Consider the following 27,039-nt stretch of genomic DNA (forward strand, 5'->3'; position numbering starts at 1 on the left):
ATATTTTTTAAGTTGATTTCAGAGAGGAAAGGAGAAGAGAGAGATAGAAACAATGAGAATCATTGCTCGGCTGCCCCCTATATCCCTCCCTATGGGGATTCAGCCCGAAACCCAGGCATGTGCCCTGATTGGGGATCTCCTGATTCATGGCTCAATGCTCAACCACTGAGCCACACTGACCGGGCTCTGCCAATTTTTAAAAAAATACATATTTTTATTTCAGAGGGGAAGGGAGAGGGAGTGAGAAATAGAAACATCAATGATGAGAGAATCATTGTTCAGCTGCCCCTGCATCCCCCCTACTGGGGATTGAGCCAGCAACCCAGGCATGTGCCCTGATCAGGAATCAAACTGACCTCCTGATTCTTAGATCAATGCTCAACCACTGAGCCACACTGGCCGGGCCCTGCCAAGTTTTTTTTTTTTTTTTTTTAGATGTACAGGTTCACACCTGAGATAAGCCCATCTTAGTTGTCATGACCATCAGCAGCTGCCCAAAATATGGCCAGCACTGGCATTTCTCACAGAAGAGATGGAAGCGTCATTAGCAAGCAGTGTTGCTTCTGGATTCTTTCAAGTATGGGGTGAAGATGAGAAACAGACTGGGCTGGAACTGGAGGATGAGGTGTAGAATTCCTTAGCTCATGGTTCAATTTGGATTTCGGGTTTCCTAGGGTGAGCATAGTTGTAAGAGAATTCTGGGGCAGCCAGGGTAAGATCTAAGCAGTGGGCTGTGTGTAATTGGGGGATTCTCGGGGTGCAATGTGTATGAAGGGCAGACCTGGAGAGGCAAGTGCGCCAGTGCAAGCAGGCTATGGAGGCTCAGCAAGAGGGGACATTCTGCAGGAGCATGTGGTGGGAAGCAGCTGGGGGCTGAGTGTAGAGGAGGAAGAGCAGAAAGGGACTAAGTGGAGTGGAAGCATATCAGGTGGAGGGAGAGGATATGGCTGGAGAAGACCACTGGGGCAAAGGGCACGGGGAGTGAACTGAAGCTGGTTGGCTGTACTATAAGACACAACAGTGGGATATCCTCAAGGGAGGGAAGGATACAACGTCTAGGAGAGGTTAAGAAAGTACTGGAGCCCTAACCAATTTGGCTCAATGGATAGAGCGTCGGCCTGCGGACTGAAGGGTCCCAGGTTCGATTCCGGTCAAGGGCATGTACCTTGGTTGTGGGTACATCCCCAGTAGGGGGTGTGCAGGAGGCAGCTGATCGATGTTTCTAACTCTCTATACCTCTCCCTCTCTGTCAAAAATCAATAAAATATTTTTTTTTAAAAGAAAGAAAGTATTGGGATAGTGGGACTAACGTTAGTCCCCATTTTCTGGATAGAAAGGCTTTTAGGAGGAGTGACACATTGGGATTACAGAGGAGCGTCTGTCTCAGCCCCAGTCCTCCCCACCCCCGCCCTTGAATAAGGGTATCAGGTTGAAGTTCAGTCTATTCCCTTCCCCAAGCTAACCTCTGCCAGGGGATTCTCTTCTAAAATTATCTCCCTGAGCTGGGGCTGCCCTCCAGCCTGTTTCCTCCAATGGGAAGAGAACAGGAAGAAATGAAACATGGGGGAAGGCCTCTCATCTGGGGAAGTCATTAATAATCGCTACAACTGACAGTATGTCACAGGCACTGCTTGGAGCTTTCCCATCCTCCCACAGTCCCATGAGGTAGTCACTTTCCCATTTTACAGAAGAGGAAATGAGGCTCAGAGACTTCAATTATACAAAACAAGTAATGGAACCTGAAGGGCATGGGCTTGGAATCAAGTAGATTTGAATGCTGGCTCAGTCTTTTAAGATACTAGAGACCTTGGCTAAGGTACCTAATCTCACAGAACATCAGTCTCCCATATCTAAAAATGAGAAAAATTATTTCTACCTTCAAAGGTCTCTTTGAGGATTAAATGTGATGATGTAGGGAAAATCGCATGGTGTTAATGCATTAACTCTCACAAAATAAAGCTTCAGTTTAATGAGAGTTCACATTCAGTGCTTACTAGGGAGCAAACACTATGGTAACTTTTTTTTTTAAAATCCTCACCCATGGATATGTTTTAATTGATTTTAGAGAGAGAGAGAGAAACATTGATGTGAGAGAGAAACATCAATTGGTTGCCTCCCATAGGCACCCTGACCAGGGACCAAACCTGGAACATAGGTATGTGCCCTGACCAGGAATTGAACCCCCAACCTTTTTGTGCGTGGGATGATGCTCCAACCAACTGAGCCACTGTAGTAGGGCCACAATGGTAACTTTTGCATGCATTCTTTTATCTCCCTCTAAGTCACTGCCTTTCTGAGGACACTGAAGCTAGCATGTGAAATATTGTCACCTTGTGTGTGCACCTTAACTAACAATATTGCACCTGTGACTGTTTTCCTAGCATGAGATTTCCTCACTGTGGGGGGCTCTAAATTTTTTCCCACCTGAGACTAATGACGACGTTATCGTTCCATCTCAGCCCTAGTTAGGTAGAGAACAGGGGGAAAGTGTATCATACTTGAAAAACCAGAAGAGGGAGGAAGAGATCTGTCCAGTGCTATCTGGAGGGCCTCCTGGAGTGCAAGGGAAGGAACCAAGGATTTTTAAAGGGTCTGGGAGGCAAGGTCCAATGAGTACAGGAGAAATTACTGCCATTTGGTCACTGCTGACAACCTTCCTTCAAATAGCAATTCCTTAAACCTATAGGTTTTAATATTTTAGTATCACGGACCTTAAGAAAATCTATTTAAAACCTCAGAAGAATATATATCTTACACAGTATACATACCTTTTTTAAATACAATTTTAAAATGTTTTTATTGATTTTAGAGAGAGAAGAAGGGAGAGGGAGAGAGAGATAGGAACACTGATGAGAGAGAAACATCAACATGCCCCTGCACGCCCCGCTGGGGATGGAGCCTCAAACCGGGCATGTGCCCTGACCAGGAATCAAACCAGGGACCTCCTAGTGATGGGTTGATGCTCAACCACTGAGCCATACCAGCTGGGCCAGTATACATACACTAGAGAATACATGCATGCTTATGAATTTGTTTCTAAATTAAGAGCTTTTTACAGAACTCTTTAGAAGTCCATCTCTGGCCGTCCAAATAAGAACCTAAGCACTGTACCCATGAGGAGGTAGGGTGGGGGATGGGCATGGTCTACATTTTATTCTCTTGCAGGTGATAACCCATGAGACCTTAACTATTTATAACCTCAAACTCAAGGAATTTCTCTCACATTCTGCACTGGCAGCTGTAGATTTCCTTGACCCTCCTCATTTCAGAATCTGGGTTTCAAAATTGCAGCAGGTGCTTCTGCTTGGCTTGGTCAGGTGTGAGGGCTTCCCCAGTCCCACCAATCTCTGCCTCCACATCTCAGAGTCCATAACCAGACCTTGACTTTCTCCGGAATAGTGAAGAAATAGGAATTGTCTTAGATATTTGTTTCTTGGGATTATCAAGGTCCTACAGAAACTGGCTACCTTCAGGAGAGCCACACTCCACAGTTTTTTTTTTACTTGGGCACTGTATTTTCTTTAAGACAGTATTCCTTTCATCTCACACCAACCCCTTAGAACTCCTTCCTTATTTTCTGATGCGGAGATGGTGGGTATCACAGACCCTTCAGTCCCTCAAATGGGCACATGTTTACCTTTGTGGGTGGGTAGATTATTCACCTTCGAGCTTCGAGAATTTGTTAGAAAAGGTACATTTGATAGTATCCATCGTTCCACATGGCTTGGACAGATCCATTTAGCCTAGATCCAAATTTACTTGTAGACCAGATGTTTAGTGTCCCTCCCTATCATGCCTGAACTTGGACTGTCCTGGCACAGGCCTCACTTGGTGATGGATCCTAAACTACACATTGACTCATGTTTACAACTTTTCTTCTATAGTAAGGAGTTCACAGGAGAAAGAATGTCCTAGGAAAATAGGTAAAAAAAGAAAAAGAAAAAAGAGTGATGCCAGATAGAATAGTTTGTCCTTGGCCAAAAATGATTTATTGACCTGAAAAAGGGAAGAATAGCAGAGTACTTCCCCATCATCATTCATATTTGTGGGTTCTCATGAGAAATACTCCCTCCCCTCCTCCGCATCCCCCTGCCCCTGGCCCACTTCCCCCTGTTATCTAACCCACTGGATAGACAGGCGAGCACACCTCAGTCCACACGGAAGCTGAGTCCCTCCCCATAAATTCATGATGCTTGTGCACTGACACTTCTCAGTCTGGGAAGTGGTAGAAATGCCAGAAGTCAAGGCTATCACTCTGCTTCCCACAGCGCCCCACACCCAGTGGGTGGCAGATAAGGTGGGGTCAAGGGATGGCACCAAAGCATTATTAGCAGCCCCTGGCAGACAGAAAGGCAAACCAGGAGGAGAAAACTGAACACTGATGGGTTGGGAGAGGTGGTCTGACAGATGAGAACTAAACCTTGGGAAGACACAGAACAGGGAAGAACTCAGCAGGGAAAGATGGGAGAGAAGCATCAGTTACTCCCCCAGGTGAGTTACTCTCCAGTGTTTCCAGACCTTGAAATCACTCTGTCCATGTCCAGCGCCGCAGCCTGGTCTTCCACATGCTGGGGAACAGAGGGGCAGCACTGGATGGTGTAGGTTTAACACGCTCTGGACACACACAGGTTGGAGAGCATGCTGAGCAGTTTTTCATCCTGGTCTGGGCGATATTTATAGAGGGACCAGTGGCTTGGGGCTGGCAGCCTCCTGGTGACTAAGGAGGGGGACAGTGCTGCTGCCCTGCTGAGGGAATTCCCTGCGGGGCTGTCCCTCAGGTTCTCACCCCAGCCCCTCCCCCACACTGCTCTCACACCTGCTTCGACCCCAAGCAGATCAGATGTGGCAGTGGGGGGGTCATGTGATGGAGAGATAGCTATATATAGCTGGGGGTGGGCATGCTGCCCCAGACGCCTTGGGGACAGGCAAGAGGACAGGCTTAAGGAGCTGTACTGGGGGTTGGACGGGGGCAAGCAGGCCAAGGCCTGGCGGGGGGGAGGGAGCATGAAGCCATCTGAGTCCCCACGGCGTGGGCGCGAACAAAGCTGGTGGGGTAGTGCCCCCCAGTACCAGTACATGCCCTTCGAACACTGCACCAGCTACGGGCTGCCCTCGGAGAATGGGGGCCTCCAGCACAGGCCCCGGAGGGATGCAGGCTCCCGTCCCAACGCCCACCCCACACAGGTAAAGCCCTGAGGGGAGGGGTGGTGGGTTGGAGGAGCTGGCGGTGTGATGGACTGAGGGAAATTAGGGATTGGGTGAAAAGAAAGAGCAGTGTTATTTTTTTTAACTTAAAAAGTACATGGCAGTGTATTCAAAATATGACAATCCTGCCGAGGGCTGGACCTAGCTCAGTAGACACAAGTCCTTTTATATGACCTTTCCCAGCAATCTCATGAATCTTATGGGACGGCAAAGCCACACATACATGAGGAGATCATGCTTACATAAGCTACACGAGTGACTGGCTGAGGAGTCCATGCCACTGCGTGTGTGAGCTCCCTCATACCCTCACCCACATGCAGTATCCTCCCCCGCCCCCCCCAACACACACACACACACACACACACACACACACAGAGGCATTCTTGCTAACCAAGCCTAGATGCCACCCCCCTTTCAGATTGGACGCCTCCCTTCCCTCCCCAGCCCTGCTCTGCTATGGTACTTAGTCCTGACCCAGCCAGCACTGACCTGGCTCCTTCAGTGTTCCCCAGTTCTGGTCTAGAGCACCCCTCTTCCTCATCTCCACCAGCCTGGGACCCAAGGGAATGAGACAGCCTGTGGAAGGGCCTGTACTGAGCACCATTGGTAGGTAGTGTCTTCTTGCTGTGTCCTGGGTGGGGCGTGGACAGAAACACTACCTCCCTCATCACTAACCTCATTCCAGAAGACGGGACAGCCATGAGCCTGTACCTGCCCACTACTCCAGCTCCCACTCTACTGCTCATATTGTGAAATCAGATCTCTTCCACTCAGGCTCTCCCAGAACCAGCAACATGGCCTGGCCTGACCCTGGCCCCAGAAGAGGGAGTTAGTGCAGTGGGGCAGGCCAGACTACCTGGGGATGAGAGTGGAGGGCTACCAGATCTGAGGGGCGCTCCTCTGTCCTCTTCACATTTGGGGGGAGCATCTAATTACCCTGCTCTGACAGGAAGTGAATTGACTTGCCTTCTCAAGACTCGTTCCTGTTGGTGCACACGAGTCCAGGGAGTGAGGGATGGGCTTTCTCTAAGCTTGGCCAGGCATCTCAGAGGCCTCCAGTATGGCTAGACACACCAAGGCACAGTGCAGCCAAGAGTCACCTGCTGGTCTGTCCTCATCCCATCATGCCAGGATTCCAGGAGAGAAGTTGGGGTAGGGGAGTCTGGGGATATTAGAGAGACAGGCTGAGATACACTAAGCAGAGTGACACAGAAAACTTTTAATTGACACAGATGCACAGTTCTAACTCTACTTAGAGTAGAAGTTGGACTCCTTGATGAAGGTTGCCATGGACAAAGATGAGTACAGATGGAGAGAGGGACATATATGAATGGAGAGTGGGGAGCTGAGGGAAGGAGGACCACACAGTGGTACTGCCTGAGGCCCTCAACACCCAGGATTTTAAAAGATTGTCTGTTTGTTTGTGTATTTCTGTGGGTCTATGTGCTTCCCTCTGTCTATTCCTTTTGACTTTTCTGCAAGACAGGCATTCCCATTCTCCCTCTGTCCAGATTTATGGCCATCACAAGGAGCAATTCTCAGACAAGGAGCAGGGCATGGGGATGCCCAGGAAGATGGGCTCCAGTACCACCATGGACAGCACAGATGAGGACCACTATTCCAAATGCCAAGGTGATGGGGACTGCAGAATAAAGTGATCTGGGATAGAGGAGGGGCAGGGCTTGGGAGAATAACTTGGACATCCTATTACATATATCCCACCCTCCCACTCCCCACAGACACCCCAAAGCCCTCCTCCCAGTATTAAGGAGAGGCAGCTCTCCCCACTTCTTTCTCACTTGCCTTGTTCCCCACTTTCCCTCCTACTCAGCCCCGAGAAATGAGTTTTAGAAAGAAATTCAAGAATCCAGTAGGGAACTGAACTTTAGTGCCTTTGGAAGGGGCCAGGCAGCACCTGGCAGAGAAATGAAGAATGAGACGTGAGACGAGACATCCCCTCCAGCCCTCAGTCATAGGTCTGAGCAGTGACTGGTTACCGCTCTTCTCTACCCCTTTCTCTTATAGATTGTACCTACCGCCTGGGACGTGTGGTGAGAAGGAAGTTAGGGGAAGACTGGATCTTTCTGGTGCTTCTTGGGCTGCTTATGGCTCTGGTCAGCTGGAGCATGGATTATGTTAGTGCCAAAACCCTCCAGGGTAGGTTTCACCTGGCCCTGGCCCCTCGGCCTCTCCCCATAACCTGACTGTGTCTAGAGTTTCTACTGAGGATAAGCTGGGTGTGTTTTGGGAGGGGGACACTGCACAGAGGAGATCAGGCCCAGACCAAGACCTAGATCTATGTCTCCTGTCCCTGCCACCTGCCACCAGCCAAGCTATGGATGTCCCTCTAATACTCACCCCAGTTTTCCCAGGACTTTCTCTGGTTTGAGCACCAAACATCCTAGGATCCAGGAGCGTCTCAATTCCTGGCAAACCGGGGTGGCTGGGCTGCAGGCCCAGCTCCAGTGTGGTTTGCAGCAAGGGCTCCACCTCCTACTAGTGGTGGGAACTGGAAGGAACAGGGCATCTCCAGCAACTCAGGTCTCCCACTCAAACGTCCAATGAGAATAGTACCATCTTGCGAGATTTTGTGGGATAGTCTCGGTGAGATGATACTCCTAGAACACTGACCTGTGTGGCAGAGGGTTGGGTGGAGGGGGGGGGGGGGTGTCCTCCCATCCACGCGGGACTGAGCCCAGCGTGTGTCTCCACAGTCTATAAGTGGACCTACTCCCAGGTGCAGCCCAGCCTTCCTCTGCAGTTCCTGGTGTGGGTGTCCTTCCCACTCATCCTCATCCTCTTCAGCGCCCACTTCTGCCACCTCATCTCGCCCCAGGCTGTTGGTGAGAACTTCCCCTTGCACCCTCCCACGTCAGGTTATCAGTATAATCGCATTGTCCTTCCTGTTGACCCTTCCACCCCTCTCCCTCCCTCACCCGGCCCTATTGACAGCCCTTGCCCCTGCTTTGTCACGTCCTCCCCAGCACAGCCCTCTCCCTTCCCCACCCCCATCTCCATGTCCACTGTCTGGATGTTCATCTCCCTTTGAACCTCCAGCTTGAACCTGCACACCATCATTTTGCAACCCTTTTAGGCTCTGGGATCCCTGAGATGAAGACAATACTTCGTGGGGTTATCCTGAAGGAATATCTCACCCTCAAGGCCTTCGTGGCCAAGGTTGTGGCCCTGACTGCAGGGCTGGGCAGTGGCATTCCTGTGGGGAAGGAGGTAGGTGGCAGTCCCTGAGGTGTGAGCTGGGCAGATGGTGGCTCTGGGAACAGACATGAGCATGGGCACGGGGACAAGAGTCAGAGCCAAGGGAACAAGGGGAACAGGGGAGAAGAGGAGGGAATCATGGGAAGGCCCTCCTCCTGGGGCAGAATAACAGAAGCGTCAGAGCTGGAAGGGCCTCAGAGCAGTCTCCCAACCTGGGCTCTGTTGACATTTGGGGCTGGATAATATTGGTTCTGGGGGGTCGTCCTAGGCATGATAGGATGTTTAGCAGCATCCATGGCCTCTACTCCCTCGGTGCCAATAGCACCCCCAGTTGTGACAACCAGAATGTCTCCAGACATTGTCAAATGTTCCCTTGGGGGGTGGGGGGCGGTCTTCCGCAGTTGCAGACCTCTGCCTTAGAGACACTCCAGACCAATGCCCTTGTTTTAATATGCGAAAACTGAGACCTAGAGAGAGGCTGTGCTTTCTTCAAGGTTATGCTCCTGGACATTCTTGTCCTGCTACAGTCCATAACCTACATCGCAGCCAGAGTCGTATTTTCAAAGTGGAATCAGGAATGTCTGACCTCTGCTCAAGAACTTCTAGTGCCTTTCCATTCTTAAAATAAAACCCAAAGTTCTCACTGGGCCTCGAAGGCCCATGGTGTCCCGGCTCCTTGCTGTCCCTCTTCGGTCCTCCCAGGCTGCTCCTCACGTACTGTTTTTGGGTAACAATGCCGTCTTCCTGTCCTTCAACCTTGTAAGCTTGTTCCCCTCTCAGGGCTCCTGCACTTGCTATGCCCTCGGCCTGGAACACTCTTTCTTCTGGCGCCCACGTGACGCACACCCTCATTTCAATAAGGCACTACTCATTGGTGACCATCCCTGAGCACCTTCTCTAGACACCCCCCATCCCACCTCATCTGTCCCATCTATCTCTGTCCCCTTGCCCTCCCTCGATTTCTTCCTAGACCTTAGAACAGCGGTTCTCAACCTGTGGGTCGCGACCCCTTTGGCGGTCGAACAACCCTTTCACAGGGGTCGCCTAAGACCATCCTGCATATCAGATATTTACATTACGATTCATATCAGTAGCAACATTACAGTTATGAAGTAGCAACGAAAATAATTTTATGGTTGGGTCACAACATGAGGAACTGTATTTAAAGGGCCAGAAGGTTGAGAACCACTGCCTTAGAAGTTTCTGCTTTAATAAAATGCTGGTGTATCATCTCCCTTCCTCTCTGGGATGAAGCTCCATGAGGCAGAACTTCTGTGTTACTCACATCTGTTTCCAGCATATAGTACGGTGCCTGGAGCAATAAATGTTAGTCCGTGGAATGACACAGAGCCTCCCATCTGGATCCCTGCTCCTGACCCCTCCCCTCGTCTCTCTCCCAGGGCCCTTTTGTTCACATTGCCAGCATCTGTGCCGCTGTCCTCAGCAAGTTTATGTCTGTGTTCTCTGGGGTGTATGAGGTAAGGTGGAGAAAGTCAAATGAAGTGGGGCTGTGTGTGTTCAGGGTGTCAGGAGGGCTGCCTTTGCTCCGGGCTGGCCTGGATGCTAAAACAGGGCATGGCGCTAATCCATGCTCCCCTGTTCTCCACACACACATATGCCGCCTGTCCTCGCCACCCGACGCCTCTGTTCAGCCTGTGTCTGTCCAGTCATGTCCCCTCCTTCTTGCTCTGCACCCCTGCATTGGAGCCTGCACAGGGCTCGCTCCTCTCTTAACCTGCCAGTCCACACCCCTACCCCATGTCAGTTCCCCTCCCTGATTCACTCCTGTGCTACCCTGTCCCTTCCTCATTCCTGGTTCCCCACCCCCTCTCTCTTACACTGCCCCCTTACCTCAGCCCTCTGCCCTCCTTGTCCCGCGTGCTTCTCTGTTGCAGACCGTGCCTGGGCAGCTTGACCTCGTGGTGTCGGCCTGCGCAGTGGGCGTGGGATGCTGCTTTGCAGCCCCTGTCGGAGGCAAGTCCCACTTCCTCCCACCCATTTCCTGAGCATGACTTGGAAGGGGGGGTCTGGGTGGCTGCCACAGCTTTGGGGTGGAAGGGGGTGCTCACTGAAGGGACTGGTGGGTGGGCCTTCAGCCCCTGGTCTTCAGACACCCACACTTTTCTACCAAAGAACTGCATGTTCTTTTGAGGCCGATGGCTGTTTCCTTCAGGCTGGATTGGTAGTGCTGTTTGTCTGAAGTCCTTTCCCCCTCTCTCTTGCTACTGACACTCCTCTCCCTGACTGTCCCCACCTCCTGCCTCACTCTGGTGATCATTTATTGGCTTGCCTGCCCACCATACATTGAGCTAACTTTTATTTCATTTTCTATGTTTGGCCTTGCACTGGGAGGTCACTTTCTGTCTTGGCTTGGGAATTGCAGGGGCAATGGGACCACTATGATTCCCTGTGACTTAAGCCTTTCCTTTTGCCTTATTCCTCACCCTTGTTTGTTCTCCTTTCCTCTCTCTGCCCTTCTCCCTCACCCCTCCCTTTTCTCTCTTGGTCTGTCTCTCCCTAGTAGCAGCCATACTATTATACTGATATGCTGACGGTGGGCTGTGCTGTGGGAGTCGGCTGTTGCTTTGGGACCCCACTTGGAGGCAAGTGATTTACCCCTCCTACACCAGTCCACTTGCCTGACCTTGCCCCCCAAGCGGCTGTCAGCATCCCCAACTATGAGTATTGCCAGTTAAAACCAGGGTATAACAAAAGCAGCTAACTTTCAGTGAGCATTTACTGCGTGCAGGCAACATTCTGAGCACTTTACATGTATTCCTGCCAAAAGCTGCACGCGACTGAGATTAGAGAGGAGAGAACAGGTTACTTTCCTTGTCCTGGATGACTAACAAGCAGACATGGTCAGAGAAAGCAGTTGTATGTGTTTATTTACTCATCCATGTTCGTTGTAACCAGACCCACAGAACAGGGATTATTTTGACCAGTCATTGGACTCATCAAATGACAGAAAGGACACCAAGTTGACAATTGGAGAAACAAAATTACAGGAATAGCATATGTTCCCTAAATGCACCAGCTGTTAGAGGTATCTTTTCAATTATGAGAATGTGATCAGTCCTTTTGTGGAGGAGGTAGCTAAAGTACTTGGCCTGGGGATGATATATGGATAAGCGCTCAGAGTTAATGAAAATGTATCATGTTTCCTTGTCCTGACACTGTGCCAGTGTGCGCCGCGCCGCGTAAGGAGGTGAGGTCAGCAAATGCTGCAGCTGGCAACCCGCTTGCCCTTCTGTTGTCAGCTCTTGACGTTAGAGTCACTGGTCCCCATCCATGAAGGGTAGTGTGCTGGAATTTCTACACACGTTGAATTTCACACTTAATGTTTATACCCACTTTCACTTTTATTTACTCTTTCACCTCACAAATCCAAACGATCTAAGGAACCTTTTTAGACAGGTAAAACCATTTTTAAATTAGATTCTTTTAAAGTGAAAAAAAACCCTGAATTTTCTGCATAAAATTGGAATTTCTGGGAGGAAGGAGGAAGGTTTGTCTTGGCCTTGTGTAGAGTATGGGAAAGACCGTAGGAAAGTTACAGATAAAACATGGCTCTGAAGCCCGCAGAAACAAACAAAATGTGGCTCTTGACACAAGAAAATGTTAAGCATTGAAAAGTGAAGATGCCGTTTTTTATTTTTATTTTTAGTTAAATTGATTGGGGTGACATTGGTCAACATGAACATATAGGTTTCAGGTGTGGGTTTCTATGTTACAAGATCTGTATATATTGCACTGTCTGCCCACCACCCAAAGTCAAATCTTCTTCTGTCACCACATATTGAGACCTCCTTCACGCCCTACCCCTTCCCTCTGGCAACCACCCCACTGCTGTGTGTGTTAATGAGTTTCAGTTTGATATCCCACATATGAGTGAAATCATATGGTTCTTAGCTTTTTCAGACTGATTTATTTCACTTAGCATAATGTTCTCAAGATCTATACATGTCATTGCAAATGGCAATATTTCATCCTTTCTTATGGCTGAGTAGAATTCCATTGTGTAGATGTACCACATCATCTTTATCCAGTCCTCTATTGTGGGACACTTTGGTTGTTTCCATGTCTTGGCCACTATAAATAATGCTGCAATGAACATCGGGGTGCATATATCTTTATGAATACACTAGTGGCCCTGCGCATGAATCTATGCAGAGTAGCTCCCTGCTGCTTGCCTCAGTTGGCCGCCCCACCCACCACTGCTCATAGCTCTCTCTTCTGCACATAGCTTGCTGCCCGCCCTCCTGTAGCTCTCTGCTGCTTGTAGCTCACTGCCCTGCCCTCCTGCTGTTCAGTCATTCTGTGACGGTGTGACGGGCCAATTTGCATATTACCCTATTATAAGTACAGATTATTTTGAGATTTCGGATATATACCCAGGAGAGGAATTGCTGGGTCGTATGATAGCTCTATTCTCAATTTTTTGAGGAATCGCCAGACTGCTTTTCAGAGTGGTTGTACCAGTCTACATTCCCACCAGCAGTGGATGAGGGTTCCCTTTCTTCCACGATCTCTCCAACACTTGTTATTTCTTGTTTTGTTGAAAATGGCCACTCTAACAGGTATGAGGTGGTATCTCATTGTAGTTTTGATTTGCATTTCCCCAATTGCCAGTGAGGTTGAACATCTTTTCATATATCTATTGGCTGTTCATATGTCTTCTTGGAAGAGGTGTATTTTCAGGTTCTCTGCCCACTTTTTGATTGGGTTGTTTGTTTAGTATTGAGTTTTATGAGTTCTTTATACATTTTGGAAATTAAACCTTTGTTGGAGCTACTGTTTGCAAATATCTCCCATCTGGTTGGCTGCCTTTTTGTTTTGTTGTCAGTTTCTTTTGCTGTGCAGAGCTTTTTAGTTTTATATAGTCCGATGCATTTATTTTTGCCTTTACTTTCCTTGCCTTTGGGGTCAAGTTCATAAAATATTCTCTATGACCAAGGTCCATAAGTTTGGTACCTATATTTTCTTCTATGAAACTTACTGTTTCGGCTCTTATATTTAGGTCTTTGATCCATTTTGAATTATTTTTTGTACATGGGGACAAACTGTAACCCAGTTTCATTCATTTGCAAGTGGCTTTCCAGTTTTCCCAGCACCATGAAGATGTCATTTTTAGAATGTTTGTACTAAGTGGCAAATATTACATGGACTTGCAGGTAACATTACTTGACTGGTTTCATTTTATGAACATAGACTAACTCTGAAAGAAAAAATTACTATTAAGATCATTTATTCACTATTTAGTCAACTGTTAATTCCTTGCAGGCTTACACTGATGAAAGACATAGACTTCAACATTCTACCAAAATGACAAACATCTTTTTGCTTCTGTTATGTGTGCGCTGTGCTGCCCTCTGGGCTCTGTGCTGGACCCTATGCTCTCAAGGAGCTCACCTTGAAAGGGTAGACAGGCAGGCAAGGAGACCATCACTCACAGAAGTGTCTCCATGGAGCCTGGGCAAGTGCAATGGGAACCTTCTGCTAAGCTGCCTGGGTGAGGGGTGGGGGCTTGTCAATTGAGCTTTACAAGTGATGATGTTTGATCTGACACTTAGGGAAGACAGCCAGAACACGGTATTCTGGGCAGAAGAAACAACATTAAAACTCTGGAGGCTATAATGACAGTCAAAGAGTATTGCTAGAAGATACAGGGGAGGAATAACGAAATGAATCTGGGCAGGTAAATGGGGGCTGACTCATGAAGGTCCTCGTAAGCCTTGCACAAGAAAGTAGATTTTATTTATTCTCTAGGCTAGAATTTGCCCAAATATGTTTTTACAGAGCACAGTATTCATGGTGTTAGTAGATGGAATGCGTAAAAGGGATTCTGAGGTCAAATAAGTTGGAAAATCCTGTGTTTTTTAAACTGGAAAAGTTACCAGAATGTTTGATATGCTGACATGCAGTGTAAATATACAAAATGTGGCTCAAGTTCAGCATTTCCCACAGAATCCTTTTTTTTTTAATTCACTTTTTAAAAATTTATTTTTTTAAAATATTTTTTATTGATTTCAGAGAGGGAGAGAGAGATAGAAACATCAGTGATGGGAGAGAATCATTGATCAGCTGCCTCCTGCACTCCCCCACTGGGGATTAAGCCCACAACTCAGGCAAGTGCCCTGACCGGGAATCAAACTGTGACCTCCTGGTTCATAGGTTGACACTCAACCACTGAGCCACACCAGCTGGGCAGTACACTCTTGTTGAATAAAATAACATATGACTTTATTTTTACTTGCCCCCCCCCACTCCCACCTGGCAACCCCACAGAATCCATTTTGCAAGGACCTTCTCAAGGGCCTCATAGGATCTCATGGACCTGACTTTGGGAAATGCTGTCACAGGGAAGGGGAGCCCTTGAAGAATTTTGAACAAGGAAGTGCCATGGCCAGCTCTATAGGGTGATCCAATCCCATTGACAGGAGTGTGCAGGATAGAACTGGCTTGTGGATTAACAGGTTTAATCCAAGATGAACAAGAAGACTACTGTCATTGTCATGATGCCAGATGACAAGAGACTGAACTGGGCAGAGGCAGAAGAGACAGAGATGAGGATGATATATATGGGCAATAGAAAGTAAAATTGATGCAACCTGGTGATTGATTTTATGTGAGGATATGCAGGATAAGACAGAAGGAGGAATCTAGGCTAATCTCACATTTATAGTAAGGATATTTGGGTGGTTAGTGGTAGTAACCAAGCTAGGGAACATATGAAGTAAACAGGTGTGGGGAGTTGATAATTTTCACTTTGCATATGTGGAATTTAAAGTTCCTGTGACATATCCAAGTGATATCAAATGGGCAGCTGGGTTGGTAAGTCGGAAGTTCACGAACTGGGCTAAAACCATAGTTTTGTTAGTCAGTAGCTTATAGGTACTGGTTGAAACTATGGGCATAAATGAACTTGAGAGACAAAGTGCATCTCTGAGTAACAAGAATAGAAGACCAAGGCCAAGGCCTTGGGTGGGACAGAGGCAAGGGAGGCAGAGGAGAAACAAGAAGAGCATCCAGGGTGGGAGATGAGAGCGATGTTACAGAACTTAAGAGATCAGAGTACTTCCAGAGGCTGTTTGTGTTTTTAGTGCCTTGTTTCCTAGCACATTTTCTGTTTGGCTCAGGCTAATATTAAAATTAGTTCTCATTCCTGAGTATAAAGTGACAGACGGTTAGAGGAAGTGTCCCAGAACCTCATCGTGGGAAAGAAAATCTAGCCTAGGATTTCAATAAATGGTTGTAAAATATTCATAAGTTGGATAGTTTATACCCAGGCAAATCAAAGCTGACTGTGGTTCTGTTACTGGTAAAGAAGAGAGACTTTCTCTGCCTGATTCTCTACTGTGTCGAATCCTCCTTTTAGGGAAAGAAGGCAGCTGCCTTAACCTGGTGTGATTTGAGGAGCAGGGGCAGAAGGGTGGTTGGCAAAGCTCTGTCTGCCCCAGATTCCCCATTCCCTCACTCAGTTTTCTGAAATTCCACCCATCCTATTCTCTTCTGTTCTCTTTCTTCCTTCCTTCTCTCTCATGACTTTTCTGCAGAAAATTTTTAGTGACCCTTAAATCCTTGTGGATATCTGACTTAGTGAATCTCACCCAACCCTACTTTCTAATGGATGGAGAGAGCATGACCACCTGATCCTCATCTGTTGTCCTCTCTGTATCTTGTTGAATCACATCCCTGGCCTACACAATGCTGCTACCATGACTAGGTATATGGTTTAGAGCATAGACTCCAAGAGAAAAGGATTAAGCACAGACTCCAACAGGTCCACAGGGTGGGAGTGTGGGAAAGAGCCTTTCACACTTGCCTGCACCTGACCCTACATTCGTGCCCCTACAGGAGTGTTGTTCAGCATTGAGGTCACTTCTACCTACTTTGCTGTGCACAACTACTGGCGAGGGTTCTTTGCAGCCACGTTCAGTGCCTTTGTTTTCCGTGTGCTGGCCGTGTGGAACAAGGATGCTGGTAATGGGGCCCTGGGGTGGAGGTACCTGAACAGGGAGGCTTATAATGGGGCATGGAGGGAAGCTCCATGAGGCAGTGCAGAAAAGGAATGAATGGCTTTATTTGGGAAGTGGGACCAAGACCCAAGGATATAGGACAAGGAATAATGGAGTACTGGTTGTGCATAGAAAAAAGAAATTAAATGGAAGAGTAGATGTTGGGCTTGGAGGAAGAAGGAGTTGATCCTTAAAGCTGATGACTTCTGGTTCCCTCTCAGTGGGTTTTTGTGACACTCCTACCATAATCCTTGGCCTTTCCATCCTTTAGATACCATCACTGCTCTCTTCAGAACCAAATTCCGAATGGATTTCCCCTTTGACCTGCAGGAGCTGCCAGCTTTTGCCGTCATTGGGTCAGTGGGGTCACCTCCTCAAGGAGTGGTGAGATGGGGGTGGGTGTATCTTAGGATTAGAAGGGACCCAAGCTGGGAAGAAGGTGGGGCACACATAGGAGAAGCATAAATTGTTGGGGAGAGGTGGGTAGAAAGGGAAGGCAGATGCCTGGTATTTGTTCCCCATGGGTAGGTCTTAGGGATGGGGACTTCATTTCTGTATAATTTACACCCTCAGGATTTGCTGTGGGTTCCTGGGAGCTGTATTTGTGTATTTGCATCGCCAAGTCATGCTCGGTGTCCGAAAGCACAAGGCCCTCAGCCAGTTTCTTGCTAAGCAGTGAGTCACTGCCCTTACTCAGTCCTTCCCACTTACTTTCTGGTTTCTCCATGAGTTCCTCTTTTTAAATCTATGTGGAAGGTGTTAAATGCCTTTCGGTGCCTTGTGATAAAATGCAGAAGCCCTGATACTATATAAAGGAGGTGAGTGGTGTGGTTTCCCCTTTTAAAATGGTATTTTGGTGGAAAGATACTCTGTTTAAAGAACTGAGACTACAGGAGACCACAGAAAACTTCAGCTTCCCAGAATTCAGTGTGGCATCCACTATGGGTTGACTAAATTCGGGGGACCATTCATTCTATTTCTTTTTCAGCCGCCTGCTGTACCCTGCAATTGTCACCTTTGTCATCGCCTCGTGCACGTTTCCACCAGGAATGGGTCAATTCATGGCTGGAGAGGTCAGCCGCAAGGGAGTCTGAGGGTGGAGTCAGGTCACTGAGCTTATGATAGGGACTAAGCCAGGACTGGGCCACATGGAAAAAAGGGAAACAACACAGATGTCCCTCAGGCTTTTGGCCAAGGATAAAATCTATCCATGAGAGAAGAGCAGAAGGGACCCTTGAAAAGTAAGACTGGAAGTCAGTTCTCTAAAAAGAGGAAGGACCGAGCATCCCTGGAGAACTACCCCCTTTTGCTTCCCCTTTTACAGTTGATGCCTCGTGAAGCAATCAGTACCCTGTTTGACAACAACACGTGGGTAAAACACCTGGGTGACCCTGAAAGCCTGGGCCGGTCAGCTGTGTGGATCCACCCACAGGTCAACGTTGTCATCATTGTTTTCCTCTTCTTTATCATGAAGGTACCTCTCCCTACACTCCTGACTCCCTACGCTTCTGTTTGTTTTCAACCTAGGAATCCAGGGTTGGCATAGGGTAAGAAAGGGTGAAACTGCATCTGGTGTTCATCCAACTTAAAAAGAATTAGCTTGGAAACCATAGCACAAGTTGCTCATTTTTGTAGGTGAACCTAGAACAATGATCTAGGTTAATTGTTCCATTCATGTCAACTTAGTGATGTTACCATAATTATTATAACCTTTCCAAATGTTCCACTCACTAAATTATTAAGACATCACAGCAGCCAAATAAACAAGGGCAAGATAGAGTTCAGCAAAATAGATAACTGTAAAAAACTCATGTAAATGAACCAAAGCCCCCCCACATATTAGATAATTAGGCACTTCATTCTCCTTGTATCCGATTCTCCATTTCTAGCTGATTTACATATCCATTTCCCCCCAGTCTAGTGGGTAATCTGTTTTCTAGACTTGCAAAAGAGATAAAATATTTCAATCAATTTTATTAGTGACTATAAAAATTTTTATAAATGTTATTATTCCCTGTTAGGTAGTGAGGCCATGAAGGGTTTTGCCATTCTCAAACCACTTTCTTCTAACTCCAGTTAGGAAACAAAAGCTGATCTCTTTTTACGTCAATTCTTTTTCATATCTGCATGTCAAGTATGATGTATTTATAGACTTCTCAATTATTACCTTATACAAAGATATTTTAATTTCCACCCCTGGTTGTGACATCTGCTACTATTGCCGATTGCATTTGTTTTCTTTTTTGATGATTGCCTTATTACTAATAGTATGTCTTGCCTGAATAATCCAACATTTTCCTCTGTATATTAGGGCTCTCATTTAAAAGTCTGTCCACACTGAAGTTTCATGCTTTTGAATATTCTGCTATTAACTTATTCATGATACTTTTTATGAATCTGTATTTCACCAGAATATGAGTCACTAGATAACTTTTATATTGTAATAGCTATAGTGGGTTCACATTTATTCAATAAATGTTATATACCTTCTATGTGCCAAGTACTTGATTGCTGATCTTCGGCAAATCTTATGCTTGAAAAAAATTTTTTTAAGTTTTTTCTTTGTTTGTTGCTGCTCATTTAATGCCCTTGTCGATGATTTAGAGACATCAGGCACTTTGACACACCAGGTTCCAACTTTGTAACTTACATTCCCAGGATTTGCTGTGGGTTTCTAGAAGCTGTAATTGTGTATGTTTTTCCCTATTTCACTCCACATGGGTTAACTGGATCTATAGCTTCCACATTTTGCATACCTGCTTTATTAAATTTTTGTTTCTTCCTTCAAAATATTTGATATTTTTATCATAAAGCAGTTCAAAGTATCTTGTTAAGGATTATTTTGGGGGGTTGGGAGGGGCTTTCTTTATAGACTTCATCTTCTCTCATTTATAAATCTCAACTTCCTGTAATTGTTGTTGAGTATACACACCCATCAGCTGTAACCAAGTCCACGTTTTGATGGCATTTCAGAATTTATTATTCACTGATAATAATTGTGATTTCTGGTATTCCTCTAGACTGAGCTATATGGTAAAGTTGGGGACACGTGTACTTTTAAAGTGTCAAGCTTTTGAAATATTTTAGAGAAACAAAATAATGTATATTTTTCAGCATTTCCCCCACACCTCACCTCACCTCCCAGGATTCCCATGTATATATCTGGATACCTACCACTTCACCGATTAAAATTTATTCTGAGAAATTTACTGGATGACATAGAAAAACTCAACTGTATGTCACTACTATTAATTTTTCACTGAATTATATCCTTGAAAATGTTTATATCATTAGTACATCAGGAACAGGAATTCACACACTTTCTGGGCTATATTTCAAGCCCAACAGTTTGCATTAGGCCTATTATTTTCTATAATATTTATAAACATAAAATCATCATGGCTATAAATCCATATTACTTAGTTGTCACTATTTTCCACTGTCCTATCATTGGACACATAAACATACCTTTATTTTTTCCAGAGTGTGGGCCATCGGGCTACATAGCTGAATCAAAATATAACAGTGACTAGAACTGTTTTCCCACAGTCTGATTTAAAATCCATGTGGTCTTCTGGCTGCATAAGTGCAGGCTGATAAAAGTCTCCGTTCAGATCTTTGATAATGTTGAGGAAGGGAACCTCCAACTTCCTCAATCTTAAGACATGGAAAGTGTAATTATGTTGTAAGTCAGGAGGTTTCACAATGCGTGTGAAATATAATTACAACTTCTCAGTTTCCCTTTCAATAAGTCTAACATGATTACCCAGTGTCACGAAGTTCTCAGCACAGCCTGAGGCTCCAGAGAATTCATTTTTTGCCTAATCTTCAGATCTCTCCTTCTTGTGAAGGGTCTAAATAAAGTAGAATCTGTGATCTTGGCTCTCTAGTTTCCCATCTCCCTAATTTAAAATCTTGGGAGTTGTGTTCCAGTCACTTGCATTGCATCCTGACCTTCCCTTTCATGTGCTAATAGCTCAAAATTTTGGCTAGTCTCATGTGCTATTCTTCGTGCTATAGGAGTTGATACTCCTATGTCCTCTATGTTCTTCCTCATATCTTGGAGGCTAATCTAAAGTTCGTCCTCTGAAATCAGACCTGCCGGCCACCTGATATCTGTAATACTGAAGCTTTCAGATTGCCCTGAGCCTACAAATCCCTATGGCTTTGCAAAATCCCTTATGTACTTATTCCAAAGATATGGTACAGAATAGTTCAAGGGGTCTCAAACTAGCATAGGTCAAAGGCACTTAAGAAGCTTAAACTGCAAGTTGCCTAGAACTCTGTCTCCAGAAAGTCGGAAATGGTGGCCTCCAGTTATATCTGATCACCTGCAGTTTAACCTCACATTCCCCGTGAATAATAATACTGTTGGGTATTTTAGCAAATATTAGCTGTCAGAAGTGTTTTCTGTTTTGCATGAATACTATTTGACCAAGCTCTCTTGTTTCTTTCATTCTTTCCTTCCTTCTACTCACCTACTCACCTAGCTATCTACATCCTACATACATTTCCTGAGCACTATGCCAGTACAGAGAGAAAGCAAATATAACGATACACTCAAGGACTTCTCAGTCTATAGTCTCTTTGTGTATTCAACTTTTCTGTTTCAGCTGTTTAAAAACAGATATTCTGACGTGAAGAACAATGTGTTTTGCCTCATTCCAGAGTTTCTGGGATGAAACCTTCTCAGAGCCTTTGTCATGTCCTCTTGAGGTCAGCCCTGGCTCAAGGGAATTCTTTCTAAGGTTCAGGAAATTGAGAAATTTACTTCTCATTAGTATTCAATGCAATTGGTGCAGTTTTGTTTTTTTGTTGTTTTTTTTAAAATATATTTTATTGATTTTTTACAGAGAGGAAGGGAGAGAGATAGAGAGTTAGAAACATCGATGAGAGAGAAACATCGATCAGCTGCCTCCTGCACATCTCCCACTGGGGATGTGCCCGCAACCCAGGTACATGCCCTTGACCGGAATCGAACCTGGGACCTTTCAGTCCGCAGGCCGACGCTCTATCCACTGAGCCAAACCGGCTTCGGCTGGTGCAGTTTTTTTAATTGTAAATATTTTGATCCTGGCAATTTGTTCTGATCTTAGTTTGAGATCCTTTTTCCAAGATTGGCTTGCTTATTTTGAAGTGATATGTAAATCTATTAATTAATTGATATACTATGTCTCATTAAAGTTCAAGCACTTCTCCTTTTTCCACTCTATTTCTCAATTCTTTGTATTCTTTGCCACAAAATGCACATATTGCTTTTTCTAAAATTATCCCAGTTTCAATAGGCATACTACCTGACAAGGTGGGCCTTGAAGATCCTTTCTATTACACTGGCTGACTCACCTGGCTTTCTCAAGGTGCCCTTCCTGTATGGCTAGGGTGGGGTCAGATTTTTTGATCCTTTGTTTAAAGTCATTTGATGTCACAGGAAATGGCTCAGACAGGACAGTTGCTCCAGTTTCCCCTGTGAGGTTCACCATATAAATGGCTTTGTAAATAACTACATTAAAGCTCAATTAGTCACACAGTAAGTCACTAAGACTTTAAGGTGTCTGCCACTTCCAACTGGGGATCTTTTTCAGAAACAATCTGACTCGGAAAAGATATCTTTCAGCTTCAAGAGTTTCAAGCTCTTCTATTGAGGTGACTGTTCAAAGAGGCTGCAGTGGGCTAGGGCCCTTTGCGGGCAGTGACAGAGAACCTCTGAGGTCCCACTCCTAGTTCTAGATTGCATAAAGACAAACATAGTCACTCCAAGTAGGAGGGTTTGGGGTTAACCATATGGAGGAACTTTCTTATAGTGTTGTGATCTCTTAGCCTGAGAACTCCATGTTTCTTGCTTCTGGAGGAAGGGGGGTAGACATGATAGTTTTCAGAAGGATGAGCCATTCCAGCATTTCTGTGGCTCTTAAAGCAGGCAGGAGGAGGATAGCGGGAAAGGGGTTGAGTGTGTGAGTGTGTGTGTGTGTGTGTGTGTGTGTGTGTGTGTTGGGCAGAGTTGAGAGGGTATCCTGATGCCTCTTTTTACCCCAGTTCTGGATGTCCATCGTGGCCACCACTATGCCCATACCCTGCGGAGGCTTCATGCCTGTGTTTGTGCTAGGTGAGTTCTGATGGGGAGCCTGGGATTGTACTGATAGCTACAATCTAGGGTACTGGGAAAATAAGGAAAGGCCTGGAGTTCTGGGGGCCTGTATTTAGTCTTAGTGCCCGAGGAGGGAATACAGAGGATAAGCAGTTTGGATCTCTCAGCACTTTTCCTTTTGTCTCGGTCTAGGAGCTGCATTTGGAAGGCTGGTAGGAGAGATCATGGCCATGATATTTCCTGATGGTATCTTATTTGATGGCATCATCTACAAGATCCTACCTGGGGGCTACGCAGTAATTGGTGAGACACATTTCACCCTCTTGAAACTAAATATTTGAGTCCCTCAAATACCCACACTCCAACTCTCCCATGACATCTTCATTCCAGGCTATACAATATGGTTTTAATTTAATGCTATTTAATTCAACTTGTATTCAAATAATCAACCCTTGATTCTGACTCTCATTAACATTTATTGAATGTCTGTCTATGAGATTTAGTTTCTTCATGTAAAAGAGGGATTATGGGGATTAAATAAGACAATAGGGATAAAAGTACCTAGGATTGTGTCTGAATATTTGGTAAGGGCTTTTTTTTTTTCTTCCAAAGAATCATGGAAACAACAATGCATGTGACTGGCTCAACTACTTTCACCTTGCAGATAGGCCAGTATTGATGGGACTTAAAAGCACATGACTAACAGCTAAGGAACATGGGCTCTGACCCATACCTGGCCCATGTCACCTGGATGGTCATGGACAAGTTAGCTGCCTTTCTGAGCCTTAGTTTCTTCAGAAGTGACTTCTGAGATATTTTACAGCCATAAAACTCTATGAATCTCGGATGTTTTTTCATTAAATCTATTAGCCCATCCAACCAAAACCTATGTCTAACACAGTGACCAATACAAATCCCCAGAATTGCTACACCTCCTTCCTCCTTTTTCTTTGTACGGAAATTCCATAACAAATAAGGCCATGCTCCCCTCGATATAGGAGCACTAACCAGTTTTATTGCCATATGGTGACTTTACTCTCCCATAAATTGTTGGCTCAAAACCTGAGGTCCAAAGTAGAATGCCATAACTGGGTTTTAAAATGGTCAGTTAAGACTGATACAAACTTTTGCCTGGCCGGTTTGGCTAGTGGTTGAGCATTGACCCATGAACCAGGAAATCATGGTTCAAGTCCTGGTCAGGGCACATGCCCGGGTTGTGGGCTGGTGGGGAACATGCAGGAGGCAGACAATCAATGATTCTTTCTCATCATTGATGTTTCTGTCTCTCTCCCCCTCTCCCTTCCTCTCTCTGAGATTAATAATTTAAAAATATATTGAAAAGAATGATACAAACTTTCAAAAACCAGGAATGGATAAGACATCACTATCTTTGTTTTAGAAATGACAATGTGGGCACACACAATGATTTCATAACTTGTCAAAGGTCATGGAATGAGATCAAAATGATGATTTTCTAATAGTCCAGCATTCTAGCCCCTACTCCCCACCCCACCCCCACTTATTTGTTAAGTAAGTAGCAACGTGTCAAACAGTGTTCTAGGCACTAGCAAACATATCAGAGAAGCGATTAGACAAAATTTCTACCTTTGTGAAGCTCCTACTATTGACAAATGGTTATCTTGGAGTGTTGGCACTGACCCACTCTGTCACTCTCGTCACATCCCCATGTGCCCTGCATGCCAAGAACTGCAGCTCTAATCCACCAGTACATTCCTGTGTCTCATTCTAGGAGCAGCCGCACTGACGGGTGCAGTGTCCCACACAGTCTCCACAGCTGTGATTTGCTTCGAATTAACGGGTCAGATTGCCCACATCCTTCCCATGATGGTGGCTGTTATCTTGGCCAATATGGTGGCTCAGAGCCTGCAGCCCTCCCTCTATGACAGCATCATCCAGGTCAAGAAGCTACCCTACTTGCCTGACCTTGGTTGGAACCAGCTCAGGTCAGGGGCACCAGCTGGAATTAGTTCAGCCTTGATGCGGTGGGGGTGGGAGATGCTGAGGTTGAGATTGCAGATAGGGTCAATGTTTGCAAGCACTGCTTTTGACTTATTTTTATATCCCCATGTACTTAATAAATATTGTGAATGACGAAATGGCAACCCTCACAGAAGGAGCGGAAAGGCCAGCAAAGGGATGGGCATATGGTGGGGGGCTAACCCCCTATGCTTTCTCCTTCTATAGCAAATTTACAATCTTTGTTGAAGACATCATGGTACGTGACGTGAAGTTTGTTTCAGCTTCTTGCACATATGGGGAGTTGCAAACCCTGCTTCAGACCACCACAGTCAAGACTTTACCACTGGTTGATTCAAAAGGTCAGTGGGAAGGAAGGAAGACAACCCTTGAATTAGTGACCTGAACTTGGGTCCCATAGAGGTCAGAGAGGAGGCATTGTGGTGTGGGGTTTGTCTGTAGGGGCCATTCAGTCTGCTATAGGAGACCCAGCCTGTGCTCCTTAGGGAAGATCATCCTGAGAAAGGTAAAATACACCCATAGCACAGGCACAACAGAGTTAAAAACCAACTAAATAAATACAGTCCATTCTCTTATTCATTGTAGTTATGTTCTATAAAGTCATCACAAACACTGAATTAGGGATACTACACTGAGCCATTGCTCCTAGAAGACATACAGGGTTAGGTTCCTGCAAGCCCCTGGTCACACCATTCTCTTCCACTAATCGATTCATAAATTTGTTTTGTGAATGTTCCTCTTTAAAGACACCTTATTGAGTATATATTGTTGATTCACTCAGATTGAATTTACAGCCAGCAGAACGATAGCTCATGCCTCGACAAAGCTTACATAACTCACTTATTTTCTCCATAAGGCACATCACAGCCTTTATGCTTGGGGGCAATTTGAAACAGCAAAAGAAAAACACAAAATATGTGAAAAACGTGGCAGTAAATGGACCACGAAAAGAACACTTGTTTGCAATATATAAGCTGGGAAGGAAAAAGGTATAGCATCACTTTGTTCAACCTCAGCTCAAGAATATGTGCATGGGGCAACCCATATTTTTTGCTGCTCTGTGTACATCTGTGAATGACAGGAAGCATCATGAGTATTGATTTTGGGTTACAAATGGGTGAATTCACAAATAGGGAATCCATGAATAATGAGGCCCAGTTGTAAGTCTTACAGGCCCTTATGTGGTTCTCTTTGCTACTTAGCTAAATAATCACTGTTCTTTAATGTCCAACTGGAAGAGCAGATAAAACTTTCATATGAAGGAGTGAATGGTTTTAGTAAGCTGGGTCTTCAGACTTCCCTTCCTTCATTCACCATCCTTTCCGCCCACCCTTGGCACTTAATCTTGCTCTGTGTTATTTCTTACTGTGGTTTATATCTCTATATCTGATCTTCCTCACTAGACTGGGTATTCCTTGAGGGTGGAGACTATAACTTCCATCTCCGTCAGACTGCCTCCTTGTAGACTTTTACTAAATATTAAATAAATACTTGCCTGATGTTTGAATTACTGTAACTGAGAAGAACTGTGGCAGGCCATTTGGAGCATTAAAATAGTTCTGATTTCAGATAATCAGAGTATTCAAATTGCTCAAGTTAGGTCAGTTTTAATTTTTTCCAAATCCCCAATACCTCTAAGTGGCTTGTACACTAGGGGCTCTTCATTGGAGCAGTGGTACAGCCACCATGATAATGACTAAGACGTAATGGTAAGATTTATCTCAATAACATCGCTGCAATTGTATGGCCTTAAAACTAAATGAAAATGTTAATTACAGTCGCAGAATGTTGACCTTCCCAGAAAAAGTAGGCGTGTTGTTTATATCCTAGAAGGACTCAGACGCTAAAGAATTAAATAACCTTGTAGACTTATTTCAAAGTATATTCACATCTCAGCCTACATGAATGCCCTTTAATATTTCTTGTTTGGAGACAGGGTTGATTAGCCTATTTTAATACCAAGTTCACCTATTTGCAAACAGACTATATCAAAATAAGCACCAATTGGCACCAATTAGTGTACTATCAATTGGGTCTCTGTAAGTACTAGGTGATGAAATAAAAAGGATTGAGTCAGGTCAACCATGCAAGATTTGTGAAATGAGTTTTTAGGAAGAGAAGGTAAACACTGAAAAAAAAAAAGTGAAAGCATGGGCGCTGGTTTTCTGTCCCTGCTGAGCGGGGTGGAGGTGGGGGGGAGGGGGCTGGTAATGAGCAGGCCCTCGGGCTAAGCTTGGATCGCCCCCAGAGTCAATGATCCTGCTGGGCTCCGTGGAGCGGTCGGAGCTACAGGCCCTCCTGCAGCGCCACCTGTGTCCTGAGCGGAGGCTGCGGGAAGCCCGGGACCTGGCCAGGAAGCTGTCAGAGCTGCCTTTTGACGGGAAGGCGCGGCAGGCTGGGGAGGGGCCACAGGGCTCCTCGCCCCGGGGCCGACCGGAGTCCTTCGCCTTTGTGGATGAGGATGAAGATGAAGATCTCTCTGGGAAATCCGAGGTGACCAGGCTGGGAAGGGCCGGG

General features: G+C 45.6%; 1 protein-coding gene across 1 annotated transcript in view; it reads left to right on the forward strand.

Annotated features, from left to right (window-relative positions):
- The first annotated feature begins 5,004 nt into the window (after nt 1–5,004).
- Nucleotides 5,005–27,039, forward strand: part of CLCN1 (chloride voltage-gated channel 1) — a 28,398-nt gene continuing 6,363 nt past the window's right edge. The window contains exons 1-17 of the mRNA XM_006094751.3: nt 5,005–5,184; nt 6,717–6,837; nt 7,231–7,362; nt 7,920–8,048; nt 8,300–8,433; nt 9,822–9,899; nt 10,946–11,024; nt 16,279–16,404; nt 16,711–16,795; nt 17,013–17,114; nt 17,428–17,512; nt 17,764–17,913; nt 22,473–22,542; nt 22,717–22,827; nt 24,275–24,488; nt 24,730–24,863; nt 26,771–27,015. Of these exons, the coding sequence (XP_006094813.1) occupies nt 5,005–5,184; nt 6,717–6,837; nt 7,231–7,362; nt 7,920–8,048; nt 8,300–8,433; nt 9,822–9,899; nt 10,946–11,024; nt 16,279–16,404; nt 16,711–16,795; nt 17,013–17,114; nt 17,428–17,512; nt 17,764–17,913; nt 22,473–22,542; nt 22,717–22,827; nt 24,275–24,488; nt 24,730–24,863; nt 26,771–27,015 (2,175 nt within the window). The remainder of the gene's footprint in view (nt 5,185–6,716; nt 6,838–7,230; nt 7,363–7,919; nt 8,049–8,299; nt 8,434–9,821; nt 9,900–10,945; nt 11,025–16,278; nt 16,405–16,710; nt 16,796–17,012; nt 17,115–17,427; nt 17,513–17,763; nt 17,914–22,472; nt 22,543–22,716; nt 22,828–24,274; nt 24,489–24,729; nt 24,864–26,770; nt 27,016–27,039) is intronic.

This window comes from Myotis lucifugus, unplaced genomic scaffold (genome assembly GCF_000147115.1).
Source record: "Myotis lucifugus unplaced genomic scaffold, Myoluc2.0 scaffold_141, whole genome shotgun sequence".
In the NCBI taxonomy this organism is placed as follows: Eukaryota; Metazoa; Chordata; class Mammalia; order Chiroptera; family Vespertilionidae; genus Myotis; species Myotis lucifugus.